The sequence below is a fragment of the Melanostigma gelatinosum genome (genome assembly GCF_949748355.1).
Source record: "Melanostigma gelatinosum genome assembly, chromosome: 7".
NCBI classification, from domain to species: domain Eukaryota; kingdom Metazoa; phylum Chordata; class Actinopteri; order Perciformes; family Zoarcidae; genus Melanostigma; species Melanostigma gelatinosum.
Window position 1 is genome coordinate 26,220,742 of NC_136640.1, and position 18,315 is coordinate 26,239,056.

The 18,315-nt window shown below is 42.6% G+C and overlaps 2 protein-coding genes across 3 annotated transcripts in view; both read left to right on the top strand.

Moving 5' to 3' along the window:
• The window catches only part of mrps23 (mitochondrial ribosomal protein S23), a 244,791-nt gene that overhangs the window by 30,366 nt on the left and 196,110 nt on the right, over positions 1-18,315 (top strand). The gene's annotated exons all lie outside the window — the stretch shown is intronic.
• brip1 (BRCA1 interacting helicase 1) overlaps positions 1-18,315 on the top strand; it is a 50,324-nt gene that overhangs the window by 21,596 nt on the left and 10,413 nt on the right. For both annotated transcript variants that reach the window (XM_079272574.1, XM_079272573.1), the window contains exons 14-16: positions 146-307; positions 12,086-12,251; positions 12,528-12,649. In XM_079272574.1, coding sequence (XP_079128700.1) covers positions 146-307; positions 12,086-12,251; positions 12,528-12,649 — 450 coding nt within the window. The remainder of the gene's footprint in view (positions 1-145; positions 308-12,085; positions 12,252-12,527; positions 12,650-18,315) is intronic.

The window sequence follows — 18,315 nt, forward strand, 5'->3', positions numbered from 1 at the left end:
CGCTAATTTGGCATTGCACATGAGAATGTTTTTGAAAAAAGCTCATAATGATAGTGTTTGGGCCAACATAATAATGGCCAGGTATATTTAGTACATGAAGTATGTTGGTGATATGACCTCAACATTTCTAATGCCCTCTCCTCAGGTTTGGGTGGGCACTGTTGGTGACGGACCCCAGGGCAGAAAGCTCTGTGCCACCTTCCAACACACTGAAACGTACATCTTCCAGGACGAGGTGGGGTCGCTGCTGCTCCATGTCTGCCAGGTCGTAGCCAAGGGTGTGCTCTGCTTTCTGCCTTCTTACAAGGTAAGAACCACCAAGACATTCTCCATGAAAACAATAAATGAATCTGAGTCTGTAAGTTAGTGGTGGTTGCAGTGTTGGTTATATGGGTGTTGTTGTGAATGCAAAGCAAAGAGGAGAACCAAACCAAAAGGTATATGATGATCAGATCAACAGAACAAGAGAGCAACTTCATTCATAACGTTCACATTCACACAGTCTCAGTCATTTTAGGTCCTAGTATTATACTATTTGTGGACTTGCATTACAGTGGTGGCTGCTTATTGTTTCCGACTCTTGTGCGTCCAACGAAACATTTTCCCTGAGGTAAAGAAAACAAAATGTTTTCCTGCATGCAACACACACCTGTATTAACAGGGCAGTGTAGCAGCAATCTAACAGTACCATATATAATATAATACAACCATGTGTTGCAGTGTGATGTTTCACAGTCCTGCAGACTAGATGCATTGCCTTTAGTTATTTGTACGTATGCTGTGGGTGGTGAGATACGAAAGAAAGCCTGCCTAACACTTTGAATTCTGTTTTTAAATCTATTTCTTGTTTGTTCACAAGCGGGTTTCACACCGCCAGGGTTTCAGGTGAAAGAATAAGGCTAAAGTATTTTCATACACACCACAATTTCCACAACAGGATCAATTAAGTATAAGTATAAGGATAAGGATGTTTATTGTCGTCGTACGAACATGCAACGGAATTTAGTTGGCGACTCATCAGTACAGCAGCAACAGTTAAAAAGTGTATAAAAACATTAAGACTATTTAAAAACAAGACATTCAATAAATATATACAAGATAAAGCACAGGCATCAAAGTATCTTCTGTTCTATGAGATGTCTTATCTACATGTGCTCTAGATTTACTCAAAACTACATTTTTGCATTGAAGTGATGGTGGATAGTTTGCAGTTAGAACATTTGTTTCCACATTCTACCACTGGGAGGCGCTAGAGACCATAAATTGGAGTCAGCTCCAGAGTTTTTGTAGTTCGAAGGTATTTTATTAACAGTTTTCAAAGCCTAAGCTGGATTCCAATAGATCCCACTGCTAAGAAGCTGCTCTTGGTTGTGTCGTATGTTACAATAGATTGCAACCAATCAATATAGGTATTGTCAAGGACTTGTTAAAAGCCTCATCCTCATGGAGCTGTATCCTCTTTCAGTTAATGAGGGCGCTTCTTAGAGGGCACTCATAGACACTTTGTCCCCCTTTGTTTGTTATGCGTTTTTGTTCATGAATAATTAATGTGCACTGTAGCTCAGTTGTCTCATTAGCTTACTTAGGGCCAAGTGGATTTCATTTATCATGGTGTGTTTGTCCACATTGCACGTGTGACGTTGGTCACGATGCAATTTTGGTCAATAATGTTACTAAATGTGGGAAACTTAATACGTTTGAGTTTATAGTCACTATGAAAAACCCCTCTATAATTCTTTATACTGTATTTTAATGCGGTGGTTTCCAACATTTTTGGCTTTTGACCTGTTGAAGAGATGGTTTGGATTTTTTAAAGTGGTGTTGTATGAGCTTCTTATCCACAGTCAGCGTATTACACCCAGTAGTAACATACAGGAGTTACCGCAACGGCAGCAAAGCACTGTACTGCTGTGGACGGGGGAAGCAGCAGCACGTAGTGCGAGAGTGACCCCATTTTCATTTGAATAGATTTTAGATGTAACATTTTCCGATAATTTCCAGGGGCTGCAGAGTGGTGTGGTGGCCAGCACTGTCGCCTCACAGCAAGAGGGACCCGGTTCCCATTCCGGCTTCCTCCCACAGTCCAAAGACATGCAGCTTAGGTTCATTGACTGCTCTGAAATTGCCCGTAGGTGTGGATGCGAGTGTGAATGGTCACCTGTTTATATGTATGTATACACACACACACACACACGCGCATGCTTTCCAATATAGGACAATGGTCAATCATCTTGCAAGAAGACAAGTACAAATCGGCATCATTACGTAGTTATTTCGGAGTCCCTTTTTGTCTATTTGTTTTCCGTTGAATCACAGCCAAATCAGTTTATTTAGTGTTCCTACAGCTGTAGTAAACAGCGACCGGTGGCTTGCTAGACAGTGAATACAGCTCGATACAATCCACGGAGCTCCTCTGAACAATATTATGAACCAGACATGACGGCGTTTGGCATTCCGACGTTTGAGGGACTTCCACAACACGTACAAAGCAGCAATTGTCCTTATTCCTTTCACGGTTGACAGCGGAAATAAATGACGGCCAGGTGAACGGCTTCCAGGCTTCCAGTCGATAAACCACGCCCCCTCTCCGGCACGGAGCGATTCTGCGGCGTTTGGTGTGAACACGACCGGCGGTGCGTTGGACGGGTTTTTGCAGTGCGTCAAAAAATCAACGCGACCGGTGTGAACGCAGCATTAGGGATGTCCATACATCATGCAGTGTTTCTATTACATTTAAAACTTGAGTTTGACTAATCTGATTGCCGTTACAGTAGTGAAAATCCCTGCGTGCTTTTTGTGTCTCGTATTGTATTTGGTTTTTTAGCTCATTATTGTAATGAACACATTTTGAAATGTGTTATGTTTTAGCAGTAAGTAGCCATTACATTAGTCATTTAGCAGACGCTTTTATCCAAAACGACTTCAGATTCTATCACATTCATACATTCGTAGGCACAGCTACGGGAGCAATTTGGGGGTTAAGTGTCTTGCTTGACATGCGACTAGCGGAGCTGGGGAATCGAACCGGCGATCCTCTGATTGAAGGATGGCCCCGCTCTCTACTTTGCCACAGACTGTCATGGAAGCCAGGCAACACTGACGTACTGTTCAGAGCAGGGGTCCCCAACCTTTTTTGCGTCACGGACCGGTTTCATGTTCGAAAATATTTCCACGGACCGGTGTTGCGTCCCTACGGGTTTCTGAACCTACTGGTTGCTACAAATGTTGCTGGAGATCTATAAACCACATCTCATATTCATTACGCGGATTACAATTGTATAAGTGAGCACTACATCACAGCCACGTATGAAGAAATACATTGAAGAAAATATATTTATGGAAAGATTGCAACAACCTGGATTCGAACTCTGTCGCGCAAAATAAACCCAAAGACTGTCGTGCGATCTGCCACTTACTCACAGTGATGTGGTGCTCATTTATGCCATCGTAATCTGCGTAATGAATATGAGATGTGGTTTATAGATCTCCAGCAATAAGTTTGTGAATGGTTGACGAATCTGGCGACATGACAGAAAACAGCTGCTGCGCACGGAGGAGAAACCAGTAGGGACGTAACACCGGCATTCACTGTGTGTCGGATAAACACGACGAAATAAAATAATACGACCGGCGTGAAAACAAATATAAAATGCATAACAAATACAACTCACCATGACGCTGAACGAGACGGTCCCATCTGGGGGTAATGGGAGACAATGACACCTGAAGTGTGTTCCGTCTGGCCGGTCTACTCCGTCATTTTGTCTTGATTATAGTTACTGCAGAAAATCCAGCTTCACAGAGATAGGAGGTTGGAAATGGAAGCAATATTTTGACTGCTTTTGTGGCGATCTCGGATATTCAGTCTTGATTTTAATCCAAAACAGGCAGAGTTGTTGTCGCAAACATACTTTTAAGGCCGCCGTCATTTTCAAGCTCCAGCAGCTGATCTTCCTCTGGCACGGATCAGCTCGATTCACCTGGTTTGTTCACAAATGGGTCGCGGATCCATTCCTTCGCAGTTCGTGGGTCTTTTGTGGTTGGGAAGTAACGCTCGAGCTCTTTTAAAAGACAGGTGATCGTGCACCAGCTGGGAGAATCAAGGTCCAGGCTCAGTCTCTTCCAAAATCCCTGCTAATGTTTAAAACACGTCAAATATCACTCTGTCCACTCGGCGGTAACGTATCACGTGACAAGCGTCTTGACATGTGTCAAGAGGGACAGGCGCACGTAATTGGGAGAGAATCCGGTCATTTTTCAAAATAAAATATCTTTCCGACTCTGATAATCAATCGAATGAAAAACAGTTATTTATTCTTTCTGTGCGACCCGGTACCGGGCCCGGTGGTTGGGGACCACTGGTTTAGAGGACACATCATTCTCCATCTAACACTGGACCTTGACAGTTGTTCGTTTTGCCCTTGGCAAATTTAGCTTTTTGCCTTTTGCATAGATCGTGTTCAACTTGTATCTCTCAACCTGTCACATGCAGTGATCATTGGTTTGATTCCTCTGCAGTCCTTGTTTGCTTGCTATCAGGTTGCATTCTCAACCAGCTGATGACACCGCCATCCAAACTGTGAGGGAAAGCAAAGACGCCGAGTCTTGTTTTCTCATTTTACCTTCCTTTTTGTCAGCCTGTGATGCCAGCCAAGGAGCCACTATGAGCTGTGGGATGTTTTTTAAATTATTTTTTTATTATTGATAGCCATGTAGGAGTCTTCTATCTCCCTCTCTGTGCTGATGCATACATATTTAATCTGCAGTTGGCTCTTAAGGATGAGGATATGAAGGGCTGGGGTATTAATTGGAGCCCGTGGAGTCCTCGTTGGTGCCGCTGAGTCCCGTCTTCCCTGTGATCTGTGTGTGCGCGGGCAACACGGAGAGGATAGGTCATCTTCAGACATCCCTGTTCAGTGTGTCTAGGTGATGGCTATCGGCCCCTCGTACACAGCTGGCTCAGTGAAAAGGTCTGTGGGGTCAAGGAGATGTACCTTGAGGCTCGTTCTCTGCTTCACGAGCACACAGTCTGTGAAGTTCAATTTTGTTATCTTCTTACAGCAGGTATATTGACAAATTAGTAATACAATCACTCCAATTCGGACTTTGGCTGTCGATGTCAAATAGTTTGTCTGAAACCAACTGTATTTCTGTCATTTGGCTTTGGTGCTGTGCAGTAAAATGAGTTCAAAGAAAACTCAAGAGAATGTTGTGCATTAGCACACAGCTCAATACCTTTCTTTTTTAAGATGCACACAAAGCATGCCTGTAATCATGGTCACACACTCTTTCTCCGATAACCTGCACCAGTGCTGTGGTTTTGTAGCACTTGAGCCTCAACAGCCCTCCAGTTAATGCCCATTAGAACCACAGAGGAAGGGACTGATGGTTTATTAACAAAAGCAGGATTTTGCAGAGGTGAAAAGATGGCGGGGAATACAAGATGCTTTTAAGGGAGATAGAGATAAGGGCCATTAGGTGATGTCTCCTCGCTGTCTGTGTGAAGACGCACCCGGCGCTGGCGCCTGGGCTCTGCTGAGCTCGTGTCAACTCAAACCGGACTGTTGGCTGAACACCCGCCAGCACACGTTGTCCTCAGCAGCTCAATCACACAGCTCCACAAGCACCGGTGTCTCAGAGTGAGACTGTTTCTGTCTGTGTTTGGAAGCACTTTGGATTCATGGGTCCAGTGTAGCATATCCCTCCTGATTCTTTTAGAGCCGAGTTGATGTTTTATATGGGTTTTTACAGTGGAAACTTCAGTATTACTGCTGTGTGACAAGCTGGAGCCTTTTTGGGAGGCTTAGAGTTTCAGACTTAACAGATCAAATGTAGCCTCAGTCGTCTCCTTGTTCTGATATCTCCTTCAACCACAGCAGCAAATCCTGGCTGTCAATACGCTTGAAATCGAATTAAACATAATGTGGAAACTTTAGAGATGATATAAGAAAGAAAGAAGGGTATTCATATTTTTTCATGTCATTTCAAATCCTATGAAAAGATTTGTTGACAATATATAATCTATGTTAATTTTGTCAGGTATGAGACATTAATCTCTCAAAATAAACACTTTATATACACCTGTGATTAATACTAATGGGATTCTTCAGGCAGCAGGCTGTGTGTGCAGCGTTCTGCACACTCACCGGTGTGGCTGGGATGTGTAGAGCAGACGACGTGGGGGGCCAGAGGTGGCAGGTGGCTTCTTGCCGCCAGTCTTGGCGTGATGGTTACTGTGATATTTTGGGCCTGAATAATTTACGCCGCAACAACACGTCTCCCCTCGCCACTGTGAAATGTGGCTCCTGGCTGCATGTTTCATTAATGCTGTCGCCTCCAAACCCGTTTCATAATTCAGCAGGCACTAGAAGAGCTGCGATGTGTCGCCACACAGCTCACTGACACCGGGGAGATAGAGAGAGGCCGGATGCAAAGGAGGTGAAAGATGGGGGGGGGGGAGGGGAGTGTAAAAGTGCGAGACAGACTACAGTTCACTGCTTCTATCTAGTTGTTTCACCACATTGTCTCAATTCGCAGGAAGATCTGGCCCACTTTACTGTGTCACTGGCAGCGGCTGAGCATAGCACCCACCAGGCCTGGAAAAGGCAATACATAATTCACACTTTGTTGTGCCCTCTTATGTGCTGAACACTGCTCATTTCCATTTATGTTGCCCGGGCATCGTAACTGTGCTCCTCTTAAGAACTGGTGTCCAACAAATGTATTCACTTTTAATCGACAATCTCACTTGAATCTGTTTTGAAGACGTCTCTGAGATGCACTGATACCCGATAAAGCTGAGAGAGCTTTAGTGTGATCTTGGCGAGTAAAGGTAATTCTGCTTTGGTTAAAATAAACAACTGAAAGCCTGTATATATGTACATAACTGATACTTTCTGGGTATACATTCTCATGCTTTCATTTCAAAAACACTGGAATGCAATTTATAGTGCTTTACCTATCTGGCATATACAAAAAGTTGCCATACTTGTTTGTATGGTGGTTCTCAGAATGATAAATTGGAAGGCCTTAACCTCGATTTTCAGATTTTTCAGAGAGAGCCCCCAGTCTGCAAGTTTTCCAACTCAGTTCTTCGCAGATAGTTGATAGTAGAGATTGACATCAGACTGCCCTCTCCAAAGGGATGAGCTTTTAGTCATCATACTTTCCTTTAAAATGATAGTCATATCTCTCATATCATAATATTATTCACAATTATCATTTGGTCTTTCGTCCATGGCTGCATTTATAGTACTGGTCCAGTCCTGAACAGAAAACAAATAGTTTTAAAAGGTATTTTCTGCTATCCAATGGTAAACTACTTTTCTGCCATTGATATAAACTAAACAAAATGAAAATGAATGAAAGCATGATCTTTGTTGCCCTGTTAAATCTAGTTCTGCTGATATGATCATGTTTGCTGCAGGACTGTCGTTACCCTGTTGCATGTCTTTTTATCAGTGAGAGCATTTTTTCCTTGGTACTCTTAACGTTGTGGAATCGTCTCCTTTCCAAGTGCAGCCTGGCAGATAATGGCTGTTTTGTTTAGTAGTAGATCGGCCTAAAGTACATAACATGCATTATTCATCTCCCACTCAAGATTGCACTGGAAAGCTATTGGAGAACAAACCGTTTGCTGAGTTGAAGACTCACGTAAGGGGGGTCCTTGTCGATGTAACGCTGCATATTTAGTGACTGTGCAATGTTTTATTGATGCAAACATCCTGGCCGCACTTTCTTTAGGAGGCACCAACCTGATTAAATCTTCCCCATGCTTCATTTCACCACTATGAGGCAATCCCAATGGCATGCAAGGCATTATCAACACTCTTGTGTTGTGGTACATTTTGCTTTCTGTACGGTGTTTTTGAGGAACACTTGAGTTGTCTGTTCATGCAGGTAAATAGAATAGATGTACTGTTGGGGACAAGACGTCATAGAATGCTCCCCACCTTCCTCCCATCTGGTGGTGCCTTCTGCATCTGGCTTTACTGCTTTACACCGTTAGCCTGTTGAAGTTTTCTGCTGACTACAAGAAGAACTTCTACTTGACCCGTATAACACATTTCCAAGCCAGTGGAGCTGCTCTTTCATTGTGAAGCCATGCTTATTCAAGGATATAATCTGCACAGCACAGATATGAGTGGGGCCATAAGATGAGTGCTTTTAGATCAATGTGCCTCTCCGAAGAGCACTGACAATAGTACGAGAACAGTGATTGTATTACAAAGGGGATCCAAACGCATCAGCTTTACAGCGAGTACAAATGAAGAAAAGAACTCCAAGCTGTGCGAGGACACGGGAGCAAACATGGGTAGCTAAATGCTTCCTGTTCTTAGTTTCAAGCTTAATGTTTCAGACATTGAAAGTGTCATAATGTGTTACAAGCGTCTGACAGAACGGATATCCAACCCAGTTGTCTACATAGTCCATGTTACAGCGTACTTCTACACTTCAAAGTCTATTGTCCCGCTCATAACTACAGATGCAGCCACCTAGAATGTCCCCTCCCTCCGTCATGGGCCCCGGGCCGGTGTGTGACCAGTCCCCGCTGGGACCTTGTCGGGTCTTTGGCTGAAAGGAGATCCTTCGCGATGACGCAGTGCACACGTGGTAGACTCGTAACACCCCTATGGCGCCATTTTTGGAGAGCAGTTACAATGGTTCCACCAGATAGAACAGTGATTATCGAAACTGTGGGCTTAAATCGGCTGTTGTTATAATATGGTTAGGTTTTTTCCCTCTTTTGTCAATGTAAGAAAATCCATATCTCATGTAGTCTGTGTTGTACTTGCATTTCACCATGCTCTATTGGCACATGAAAACACACTGTGTTCTTCTATACCAGGGGTATTCAAGTAAATTTCAAAAAGGTCCAACACAAATAAAGAAAGTACACATCAATTATATTTTAACAATTATTATTCTCAGTTTTCAAATTGAACTGGATGGATTATAAATAATACATAGATAAATGTTCTTCTCATTTCAAGTAAGGTAAGGGCTGCATTAAAGAATAACTGACATAACTGAAAGCTTTTGAAAAATGTGCATCTTAAAATAAAGTAATTCATTCATTCTCCAAGCCCTCTCCGACTACCTTCAACAGTACAAAGACGCTCTCATCTCAGCCCGGTCCACCTACTACTCACACCTCATACACTCTGGCTCTTCTATCCCAAAGGCTCTGTTCTCTACAATAAACAAGCTTCTCAAACCCAAGGACAACACCTCCACATCCTTCACAGTCAACAAATGCAGCTCTTTTCTTTCTTTTTTCCAAACAAAAATTGACACCATCTACAGCAACCTGAACACCTCCCCTGCCTTTTCCATCACTCCACCTGCCCCCCCCATCACACCTCAGCCCCTTTCTCAGTTCTCCCTTGTGTCCCCGTTGGAGCTGCCTAAATTCACAACTGGAATGAGAAGCTCCACCTGGATCCTATCCCATCTAACCTGGTCAAGGACTGTCTCCCAGCCATCTCACCACTCATCACAGTCATCAACTCCTCCCTCAGCTCCGGTTCAGTCCCCGACACACTTAAACTGGCTGTCACCCCCATCCTCAAACAACCTGGACTTGACCCTGACACCATGAGCAATTTTCGTCCCATTTCCAATCTTCCCTTTCTGTCAAAAATACTGGAACGCATTGTCGCCACACAACTCAAAGCCCACCTCATCTCAAACGATCTGTTCGAACCATTTCAATCTGGTTTCCGCTCACAGCACAGCACTGAAACAGCCCTCCTTAAAGTCACCAACGACCTCCTCCTCTCCTCAGACGCTGGTCACCTCAACATTCTCATCCTCCTCGACCTCACCGCAGCTTTTGACACCATCAACCACAGCATCCTTCTCTCCCGCCTCGAATCCTGCCTCAACATCACCGGATCTGCTCTCTCCTGGATTAAATCATATCTCACAAACAGACAACAGTTCATCAGTATCAACAACTGCACCTCCTCCACTGCTCCTCTGTCTCAAGGCGTCCCCCAGGGTTCGGTGCTTGGTCCTCTTCTGTTCATCCTCTACTTGCTCCCTCTTGGTAACATCATCCGTCAACATGGACTTCACTTTCACTGTTACGCCGATGATGTCCAACTCTACATCTCCACAAAAGCCATCACCACTGCTACTCACTCCACTCTCACCAACTGCCTCACTGACATTAAATCATGGATGCAAACCAACTTCCTCAAACTGAACTGTGATAAATCTGACATGATCATCATCGGTCCCAAATCCCTCACTAAAACCAGTCACAACTTCTGCCTCACAATTGACAACTCCACTCTGTCTCCCTCCCCACACATCCGCAACCTTGGAGTCATGTTTGACAGCAACCTCTCCTTTGAACACCACGTCAAACAAATCACCAGAACTGCCTTTTTCCACTTAAAAAACATCGCCCGTCTCCGCCCATCACTCTCCTCATCTGCTGCTGAAACTCTGATCCACGCCTTCATCACCTCCAGAATTGACTATTGCAACAGTATTCTTTACGGCACATCATCCAAAATCCTAAATAAACTCCAGTACATCCAGAACTCTGCTGCTCACCCACACCCGCTCCCGTGACCACATCACCCCTGTTCTCCAGAACCTCCACTGGCTCCCCGTCCCACAACGGATCCAATACAAAATCCTTCTCCTCACTCACAAAGCCCTCCACAATCAGGCCCCCTCCTACCTCACCGACCTGCTTCACCACCACACTCCATCCCGCCGGCTCCGCTCCTCTGATGCCAACCTCCTGTCCCTTCCACTCAGGACCAAGCACCGGACATGGGGCGACAGAGCCTTCTCCATAGCTGCACCCTCCCTCTGGAACTCTCTCCCCAAAAACATCCGAGATTGCACTGACCTTTCCACATTCAAATCAAAACTCACCTGTTCAAAACTGCTTTTAATGTGACTATTATTGTGTACTTTGTTTTTAGTGTATTTTTATACATGATGATTTTAATGTGAAGTGTCTTGAGTGTCATGAAAAGCGCTCTATAAATAAAATGTATTATTATTATTATTTTAGAAAAGTTAATTTCACTGAATTGTCCTGCAGCTTTAAATTCAGTTCATTCAGGATGAAGTGAAAAAGCCACAATTATATTTTTCTTATCTTCTAAAAAGAGAAATGTGTGTGTGCAGGGACTGTACCTGTGGTTGTTTTAGTGGCTATTTGTCGGCTAAATCAAACTTAAACAAATAATAATGAAACGCCACTGATGCACCGTGGTCGGTATCCTTACGCAGCCAGAAGAGAGTGAAATGTCCAAGCAGGATTCCATTTTTGTGCATTTATTAAATAAAGCAAATAAAACAAGCAAACAAACAAACTAACAAAACTCCTGTCCTGTGTAGCTGGTAAAAACTTTACGCCCACCCCGGTGCATGCTGGTCCTATCTTTCTACTCGTTTAAATAGCAACAGGTGCCCACAGTAATTACCCAAAAAATAATATAACTAAACAAATTACTATTAAAGAGAAAAATAATCTTAATAGATGAAACATCTACAACAATGAAATAACAAAATACAATATCAAATAAATAGCTCCAACAGTTATTAAAGCACTTGTTTCAGCTCTATTCCTCTCTGTTAACATCATTGTTGAACAGTGTGAATTAATGTGTTATAATTCTGATCATATTGGGCTCTTGGGTTTATTTCCTGTGTCGTCATTTCAGATGTGAGTGGGTAAGTTTGCTCCATATGAGATATACAGTTTTTAGCTGTTCGTGGGAAGAATTCACCTATAAGAGTGTGTCCAGTCAGTCTAATGACTCTGGTCATGTTTCTCTTTTAGAGACCGTCCTGTGATTTTACTTTCACAAATCACATTATAATTGTCCTGCCCCCCCCTTTATTTTTGTCAGGCAAAGGCCCGCGGCAAACCCACCAGTTGAGAATCACTGCTCTAAACCACAAGTCCTTAACTATAGCATCGTCTAAAAGAGTCTAGAAAAGAGATGCTGCTCTCTTGATTCAGTCTCCTGATTCAATGTGATCAATTTCCTCTTTTTCAACAAAACCCGAGTAAGCAATTTTATTTACACGATACGCCCTGTGATTTGATCAGATGCTGGACAAGCTGCGAGACCGATGGACCAACACTGGTCTCTGGAAGAAGCTAGAACGACACAAAGCCGTGATCCCAGAGCCCCGCGGGGGTGGCGGCAAGGGGGATTTTGACGAACTGCTTCAGAAGTACTATGATGCCATCAAGTACTGTGAGGAAGACAGAGGTGAGACTTGTTACTGTCACAATGACCTTTGGACCAGCTGTATCACTCTGTATAGGGGCTGTCTATTCATTTTTTGCGGGATTACATTAATTTGACCAAGTCTAGTGTTCGCACAGTGAGTCCAGCAATGAGAACGGTAAGTGGTGCTACTTCATCTGAACTTACGTTGTCATTTGTACAGCTGCACCACTGCCGACATCATCGTTTACAATGGAATAGTTAGTACTTGTTCAGAGTCCCACTTTATATGACATTATATTTATTTATTTGATGTAGATGGTGCACTGCTGATCGCTGTCTGTAGGGGTAAAGTGAGTGAAGGACTAGACTTCACTGATGACAATGCCAGGGCAGTGATCACCATTGGAATTCCCTTCCCAAACATCAAAGACCTCCAAGTAAGTAGACTTAAAATAGCCCTGCTCGATTATGGCAAAGATGTTAATCACGATTTCTTGATCAATGTTGAGATCATGATTATTCAACACGTTTCTTTATTCACTGCTTTTAGAAACATGCATATAGCCTTTTTTTGTGTATTTTAAAGTTAAATGCATCAATCTGGTGCACTTTGAGAGCAAAGTTTACAGGCTAGATCTATGAAGAACTTTGTGCTCTACAAGGCTAAGCATTTAAATGTGAAACACATTGGTTGTATTGTTAAGAGTTGTGATGACACAGCAAAAGAGCCGCACTCACGAAGCATGATTGTTGGAAGCCAAAATCGTAATTGGAAGTATCGTTTGATTAGTTGTCCAGCCCTAACTCGCAACAGCGTGCAGATATTCTGCACGTGAGACCACGAGCCTTGCTTTAACCAAAGGTAGAAATATATCACCCTACTCTTCCTGGCTTACAATAATGGGACTAAATATCCATATGGTATTGGGCAACCTTTAGAGTCATACATGGGCGCTATAACACTTGATGCAGCAAAGTTGTGTCTGACATGACCAAATGTTCCATACTCTGTTAGCGTATTCAATTCCATTTCAAAGAGGTCCAGTTACTAGAATTTCCTCCCAGCAAATGCCTGAACCTCAATGTGTAAATTGCGTCCTATAGCCTTCCCCATCAAATCAAATCAAATCATTGAACGTTTCCATAACATTGAAACAATATGTATTGTTAATTTTGAAGCTGATACCATGATGACATTACTGTCTCTCTGTGTCTGGAAGATATCCACCTCTTATTTTTTGGCCAAGATCCAACATTTTAAATACCATGAACACAAAAATATACCTCACAGACACACACACCAAATAAGAGCATCTCCTTTTGGTGATCCGTGAAATAAAATCCCAAAGCGATGGTGTGTGTGCCCCGTCCTCAGCAGATAAAGATGACCTTTAAGTTTAACTCTTCCCCCCCCCCCCCCCCCCGCCCACCTCTCCTCCCCTTTACTCCTCACAGCCCCCCTGTCAGAGCACGATGGAGCTTTCACTAACCTGTTCTGTCAGTGTGGCACGACGTGTGGGTGATTGAAGCTTCCCAGACCCTTTCACCTGAGCCAAAGCTGTCAGCTCTCAGGCCATTGCTTGTTCTTTTTGATCAGATTCAGTTTTTTGATTAGCGATATTGTGTTTGCACTGGTGTCTCTGTTCATGTTCATGGTCTAAAGCGTCCCTCAAAGGTCATATTAGAGTTGTACCTTGTGTTCTTGTTATTAAGCCATGGTGGCACTAGATGAAACACTATTTTTACACTTGCAGGGATTTACACTACCATGGAACGCTTAAGCGCCTCACTAATACACAGTACGGTATGTAGTAAACTCCCAATCTATAATGTATGTACACTTGGATTTAAAAAATGTTTCAACTCCCAACAACCAAAATATATACCACTATATACAGTCCACTTAACAATGGTGATTCTAATAGAATCCAACGGGTGACAATAGGAGGTTAAGATAACAAATCCTTTGGAGATATACAACCTTAAGACAGAAGTAGACTCTGTTAGGGCTAGGTTTTAAAGCTCAATGCGTATTGACCTTAATGTGACTTTGCACAAAGTGTCTTTAATCAGATATCAACTTATTTTAAGGATAAGTCTGGGGATGTTTAATATTTTTCTTAATGTCAACAAGTCTCATGAAAAGACCAATAGTAACACAGTGTGTTTGTATCACTAATAGATCTTCTGTGCTGTAGAGTTCAATTCATGTCCAAACACTATTAAAAACACAGCAGCACCGTTGCACTTGGTGCCCTGTCATTACCATGAACTAGTGTTCATTTTGTCTTATGCTGCGTTCACACGAAACGAATTCCGGCATTGCGTTACTCGCGGAATCATTTGTGTTTATTTGTGTTTATTTGTGTTTATTTGCGTCATTCGCTTCATTCGTGCTAGACGTGCCGGGGAGGAGTGGCTTATTTCAATGGAAGCCATTATCAACTAAGCCATTTATTTCAACCATTGAAAAAATACCCGCTACTTCTGCTTAGTACTTGTTGTGGAAGTCCCAGATATCCCGGGAAACTAAATACCTTCTTCTCTGGGTTCATAACATCATCTGGAGGAGCTCCGTGTATTTCATCGAGCTGTATTCACTGTGTCTAGCAAGCCACACGTCGGCTGTTTTGCTACAGCTGTATGAACACAAAGTAAACTGTTTTGCTGTTATTTAATTGCAATAAACGGACAAAAGGTATTGTTGAAATAACTACATAATGATGTTTATTTGTAAAAAGTCTGAATTGAAAGGGGGGACTTTTATACGTACGTATGTGAGGATACAATACGTTCGTCTGGTATCTTACGATAGCGAATGTGTCTGTAGTATTACTGCCAGGTGGCAACCTCCGGTTCTGACAAGTGAAGTCAGTGTCTTAAACTTGCATTCTTTCTAATGGAGATCAGGGGGCGACTCCTCTGGTTGTATAGAAGTCTATGAGAAAATGACTCTACTTCTCACTTGATTTATTCCCTCAGTACACATTGTAAACATGAGTTTATGGTCTTATTTGCTCGTTTCCTTTTCAATACAGCATGATATTTGTTCATTTAGTAAATTATGGTCCATTTAGATTAAAATGGACCGTAAACCGGAGTATGCTTTAGGGCGGGCTTACTGTGATTGACAGGTTGCTGCCGCTACCAGAGCCGACTGAATCATCTCTGCATCACTCCTCTGCAATTCCAAATCTGTAATTTCCGTTAACCGGTTGCAAAAAGCCAAGATGGCGACAGCCGTAATCCAAGATGGCGACGGCCTAATGGCCAAACTCGAGGCTTCAAAACGGCAGTTGACAAACCAATGGGTGCCATCACGATGACTACGTGGATATATACATATATAGACTACTTGTATACAGTCTATGGTAACATACACACAGTATATCATGCTTCAAAGCTACTACTACTCCTGATTCTGTTGTAATGCAAATGTTTAAATGGTGTGGATTTAATTAGTTTGTGGAGCCTGATGAAGAGACACTGAAAAGCAGAGACCAAATTATGCACATGAAAAAATGACAGATTTTGGTGACATTGTTTATTTATTTTATAAAAGTACATTTTAGTCTCATCTTCTTCAGTTTTCATTGTTTTAATCAACACAATGTCGAGATTAACGATATTGGATTCATGCTGATATTTTCCAACACATTTGGAAGATTGACTATTCCAATATGAAAGAAAGAAACAAAATGTACAATGTACACACAATCCTGTTGGCCCAAATACTTTGTAGAGCACTAAATGTGCATAATATATCATAGTTCCCAACAAATGCAGTGTTTACTCCTGCTTGAGTAACGTTTGCTATAAACTACAGATACCAGCTGTTTTAGGAAATGACTGCGCTGATATGGTTATCGAGTAGACGTACTCAGACATTGTTGGTTTTGTGTTTTTAGGTAGCATTCTTGTTTTGATATTTGCATCAGCACACAGGAATCGTACCCTTTTAGTGTTGACATGTTTCCAAAAATAACAACTCTTATGATCAATAAGACAAAGACTGTCATGCGTTGGTGCAGCAGTTTAAAGTCTTGGATATTAAATTGTATGCATGTTTTATTTATCCGGTTGACAAAATAACAGAAAAAACACAAAAGGCATTAAATACTCGTATGACAAATAGCCCTGCTCCTTTCGTAATAAAAATCTAAAGTCAATATACAGTATCATGAAACTGATGTTTCTGTGTAATTCAGCTAAATCAAGCTTGTTCAATAATGTGATTGTTTAATAAAGCAGGAGATACATGGCTGGAGCAGAACACCAGGAGGAGGTTTGAAGAAGCCAAAGCGTGTTGGGGCTAAAGGGGAGCTGACCAAGCGTGAAGAGACGGTGCATTTCTAATGACATATTCTGTTCTCCACATGCAGCCTTTGTTTATTTGCTACATGTGCTCAGCCCTCAGAGAGCGCCTCATCTCCTGCCACATCTTGTCATAATTGTGGCTTCTGTAGGCAAGTCTGATGGTGGTGACACTGACACTTTGTACTGCCTTTTAAAGTCCCAAAACCTTAGATCTAGGTTTGTTAGGCTCCATCCATAACCACCATTAACATTACATCATTTAAATAAATGAATCAATGAGGTAATGATGCCACATCCATCTGAATGGGTCAATGTACACTGTCGTTTACCAACCATCCTCCCAACCAGGGCGTGGGTTGTACTCATATTAATCATCAGTCATGCAATTCAGGGTTCTCAACCTTTTGTAGCATTAAGATAACTTCTAATTTTTGGCGAGAGAGAGGGGGGGGGGGGAAACTAACACCACGGTGAAGATGCAAATGTAAAGGAAAAATAGCTGCACAAAAGATATTTAATAATCCAATCAAAATCTACACGTTGTGGGAGGAGCATATAACTGCCTCACTCTTTAGGGAGTGTATCAAAAAAGCCTCATTTCAATTCAACCAAATCAAAATGGCCCCCCTCTTCTAGAAACAATCCCTTTCTCTATGCCTCTTCGTCAATAAAACAAAAAGTCTACTAATAGTGCAGGGAGGAGGAGTGAGCATCAAAAATACCAGGGCAAGGGTTAAGTGTGGACACGCGTGTAGACACAGCTGAGAGCCGGTCACAACAGTTTCATTGAAAAGCGTAACCACAGAGCAAAAGGCTTCCATTTTAATTCTGCAGTGTTGCTGAGATTTCTGCCTGTATCTATATGGGTCTGCATCTTATGAGCAGAATTGACGTGGTGTTGTTGTCTACGTCTTATGATGTCGACTCCTGTCAAGCAACAGCTGGTGAAAATATCAGTCCTCAAGTCTGTACAACCTGTGATGAGATTGGCCTCATCTTGCCTTTTGTTTCATATTTGTCTGTCGCTTCTTTGAATCTTAATCCTCGGCTTTGCTTGCTCCTCTTTCTTCTCCCCTCTAGTTGTCTCTTACTCCCCCAGTTATCTCCTCTTTCAGTATCAGAGGCGGTGTGGCCTCCAGAGAAACCCTTGGGGGCTGTGGGGGTCTTTGAGTTAACCCCATTACACTGCTGAGAGGATGGAGACACTGACACTGACTGTCAAAGCTATGCAGCTAGCCTGTTAAAGGAGCACATACTGTATACTGATGTAGCACTCTGTCACAGAGGAGCAGTTCTTTAATTAAGGGGCCACACACACGCATGCATAGGCACTGGCGCATGTAATGGCGAAGTCACTATTGGATAGTCGATACTATTACATGGAATGGTCTATTCCACTAGAAGAGGCATTCAGGAATCCGTGTACTCTGAGTAATGATACAGGGTTCTACATGGCTCTGTGTTTACACGCAGTCATCTATACTGAGGTGGTTCCTAACAAGTATTGCCCAAGTAACAGCAAAGCAACCTTTTCTAACATCTTGCAGCTCTGCTCATTTGACCTGCTGACCTACGCGGTCATATCACTGTTGGAACGGCTCGTTTGTTTATTTAAGACGTTTGTTCGTCAGTTTAGCTGCAAGTTATAACACAGGAAAGCGAGCCCAGTGTTTCAAGGACAGAAAACATGATACAGGGTTCTACATGGCTCTGTGATTGATTAGTTGATAATGTCGATTAATGCCATTTTGAGATAATCTGCATCGGAAGATGCCTGCGATCATTA